The sequence below is a fragment of the Hipposideros armiger genome, unplaced genomic scaffold (assembly GCF_001890085.2).
Source record: "Hipposideros armiger isolate ML-2016 unplaced genomic scaffold, ASM189008v1 scaffold_64, whole genome shotgun sequence".
NCBI classification, from domain to species: domain Eukaryota; kingdom Metazoa; phylum Chordata; class Mammalia; order Chiroptera; family Hipposideridae; genus Hipposideros; species Hipposideros armiger.
The window spans coordinates 1,244,840-1,247,911 of NW_017731414.1; the positions used below are offsets into that span (position 1 = coordinate 1,244,840).

General features: G+C 55.5%; 1 protein-coding gene across 1 annotated transcript in view; it reads right to left on the reverse strand.

Annotated features, from left to right (window-relative positions):
* The window catches only part of UNC13A (unc-13 homolog A), a 63,688-nt gene that overhangs the window by 30,298 nt on the left and 30,318 nt on the right, over nucleotides 1-3,072 (reverse strand). The window contains exons 16-18 of the mRNA XM_019641840.1: nucleotides 2,299-2,473; nucleotides 1,999-2,179; nucleotides 365-703 (exon numbers count right to left, since the gene is read on the reverse strand). Of these exons, the coding sequence (XP_019497385.1) occupies nucleotides 365-703; nucleotides 1,999-2,179; nucleotides 2,299-2,473 (695 nt within the window). The remainder of the gene's footprint in view (nucleotides 1-364; nucleotides 704-1,998; nucleotides 2,180-2,298; nucleotides 2,474-3,072) is intronic.

The window sequence follows — 3,072 nt, forward strand, 5'->3', positions numbered from 1 at the left end:
GCAGCGTCACTGGCCCATGTGGGAACCGAACTGGCGGCCCTGCTGCTCACAGCTCATGCTCCCAAGCCAACTCTTAACCAACTGAGCCCTCTGCCGGCCCCAGCATTGCCTTCTTGTTGGCACCCTGTGCTGGGCTCCTTTCCTCCCAGTCTCACTTCCAAACTCCCATGGGACTTCCTGGGGTCACCTCCGAGATAAACCATGTGCCCTCAATTCCTTTTCCTGGGGTCTGGTTCTGGAGGCACCACTCAAAATGCACCCAGATAGAGTGTCATGCACACAGGTTTGGAGGCATACATGCCCACCCTTGGGCAGAAATGCACACACAGGTGGACATGGGAAAGACACAGGTACGCTAAAGTACATGCAGCAATGGGGAGGAAGAAGCCTGGCAGGGAGCACAGCGGGCTGAGAAGAGGGACCAGCGGCCACCTCCACCCTCGACAGCCTCACCAGTGATGCTGATTTTGGCCGACCACTTGGATGTGCCGTCCAGCACGCTCTGTTTGACCGCCTTCATCTGCTGCGTATGTGCTGTCTTGGTCACAGCGAAGATCTCCTGGATGAGCTCAAAGATCTCGGGTTTGTTGCGCTCCCGGATCTTCATGCGGTCCTTGAGCACCATGATGATGTTCTGGGTCCGGTCCTCTGCCCCATGCTTGGAGCTCTTCTCCGCTGCTCCTGTAGAAGCAGACAGCCCACACTGTCCAGGGCGCGCCCCTCACCGGAGTCAGCTACCGGACTCCCACTACAGAGCTTCCCCGGCAGTGGCCACGGTCACTTTAATCCATGGGGGTTCAGGTGAATCACCCCCAAAGCTAAAGCTTCCTACTTGGTCTCTGAGTCCCCCCTCCCACCAGGCTTTTCACCCTTCAGAACCCACTCTCTCTGAATCCCCTGCCCCCTCCAAGACCCTGCTCCTTCTCTGCCACCTCTCTCCCACTCTGAAACCACTCCCTGCTCTGAATAACCCCAACCCATTTTTCTACAGGGTAACGCTGCTTCTCATCAACCCCGCCCCTTGCACAGTTAAGCCAGTCCCTGAGCCCCGTCCCACCCTTCTCTGACCCTCCTTCACCTCTTTTGCTCTCTTCTCACCCCATCCTCCCCACCAAGGAATTCCACCCATCACACCCCTCCCCCGCTCCCCGCCCCTATCCCGCACCTACCCGCCCACAGCGGCCCTCTGTTCATCCTCCACCCATCCATAAAGTCCCACCTACCTCTGCTTCCCCCCGCTCTCCACCCCGCCTCCGAGGAGCCCCGCCCCTACTCACGCACAGACTCCTCAGTTCGTGCCCCACCCTTCTCGCAGAGTCCCGCCTAAGTTCTTGTCCCGCTTTCTACCCCGCCTCTGAGAAGCCCCNGGGTTCTTCCTACACCCTCAGATTGACCTCATAGACCCTGCCTCCCCATCAGATTGGGCTCACCGATTCTACTCATCTTTTTAGACAGGGTTCTTGGGTCTGTAACTCACTTCTCAGATTAGGATCCCCAAACTATACCTCCTCCTTTAGATTGGATTTTCAAAGTTCAGTCTTCCTTTTTAGGTTGGACTCCTGGGTCTGTGCCTCTCTCCTCAGACGAGGATCCCCAGGTCATACTTCCTGCCTCCACCATGAGACTGGGAGACATAGATTCTGTCCTTCCCTCATCCTCCCAAACTAAACTAAGAGGTTCCTAGGTTCTGTTCACCCTTTCAGCTGGGGTTTTTTCTGTGCCTATCAGGTTGGGCTCACAGACCATGCCTCCCTCACCAGATTGGGGTCCATAGACCCTGCCTCCTCCATCCGATTGGGCTCTTAGACTGACTCTTTTCTTTTTTTTAATTAGTTTCAGGTGTACAACACAGTGCAATAGTTATACTTTTTACCCCTCAAAGTGACAACCCCTCTCCCCCATAGACTGACTCTTAATGACACTGTCTCTCCATTCCAGCTGAGTTCCTCACTTTGGCTGGCTTCCTGGGGTTCCCTCCCCATCCCCTGCAGAACCAACCCCTCGCTCACCCAGGTTGTACCACACGTCCATCTCGCCGCTGAGAGTCCGCACCTCGATGATTGTCTGCCCCAGGAAGTCATCGGACTCCCTCTTGAACCGTTGCTTCACACGGGATTTGATATCATCATCTTCGTCCCAAACACGCACCTTGATTCGGTCTGAGGAGTTGTGACATTCACTGCAGGGGGAGGTGGGAGAAAGGGTCAGGTAGCTGGCTCGGGCTGGTCTTGGAGCCCTCTTTGGCTGCCCCAACAGGGAGCTCTGCAAGAGGTCCCAGGGGCCCAGCCAGGCACTTACAAGTGGAAATTCTCCTCCCACACGGGGTTCAGGTTCCCATAGATGGTTTTCGTCCGTTTCTTGGTCTTCCCGACCTGGACAGTGACATAGGGGTCACTGGATCCCGTCTTGTCCTTTGCCTGCAAGCCCTGGGCACAGACCACTAGAAGATATATAGGACAGATATAAATGCGGGCTCAGGGGAGGAGGCTTGCTGAAAACAGTCACTGCCATGGGCTCCAAGCTGCTTGCTGAGGTCACCTGTCAAGTGGCCTGACTACTTGGTTCTGGCCACTGGACCCTGTTGGCATGCTGGCCTTGCTAGAGAGTTAACACCCAGGGAACCCTCAACCAATTAAGGATGGAAAGGTGCCCCAGGGTCAGCCCTGGGGTAGGGCATTCTCAGGTGTGTGCTCTACACTGTGCCCCTAAGGTTAGTAGAATTGAACCTCCATTGACTATGGAGTTACCTGTTCATTGGCACCCCCTGCAGCTGTCCTTTCCTCCCTGCTCCCAGACTCCTGTCTCCATCTCCCACTGGGGCTTCTTGGGACCACCTCCTGGACACCCCCTTCCCTGAAATCATCATGGAGTCTGTCTTCTGGGAAATCCAAGTGAGGTTGGGCATGTATAAACACCACAAGGCCCCTGCCCCTGGGTAGGGCCATTCTGCAGTGGGAACTAATACTGTGCCTCAGTGGTCCCAAGTGAGAATGAGCCCCAGCTGTCCACAGCATTGCTTTTTTAAATTTTATTTTATTGGGGAATTGGGGGAGGGGAAAAGCTTTGGGGAAT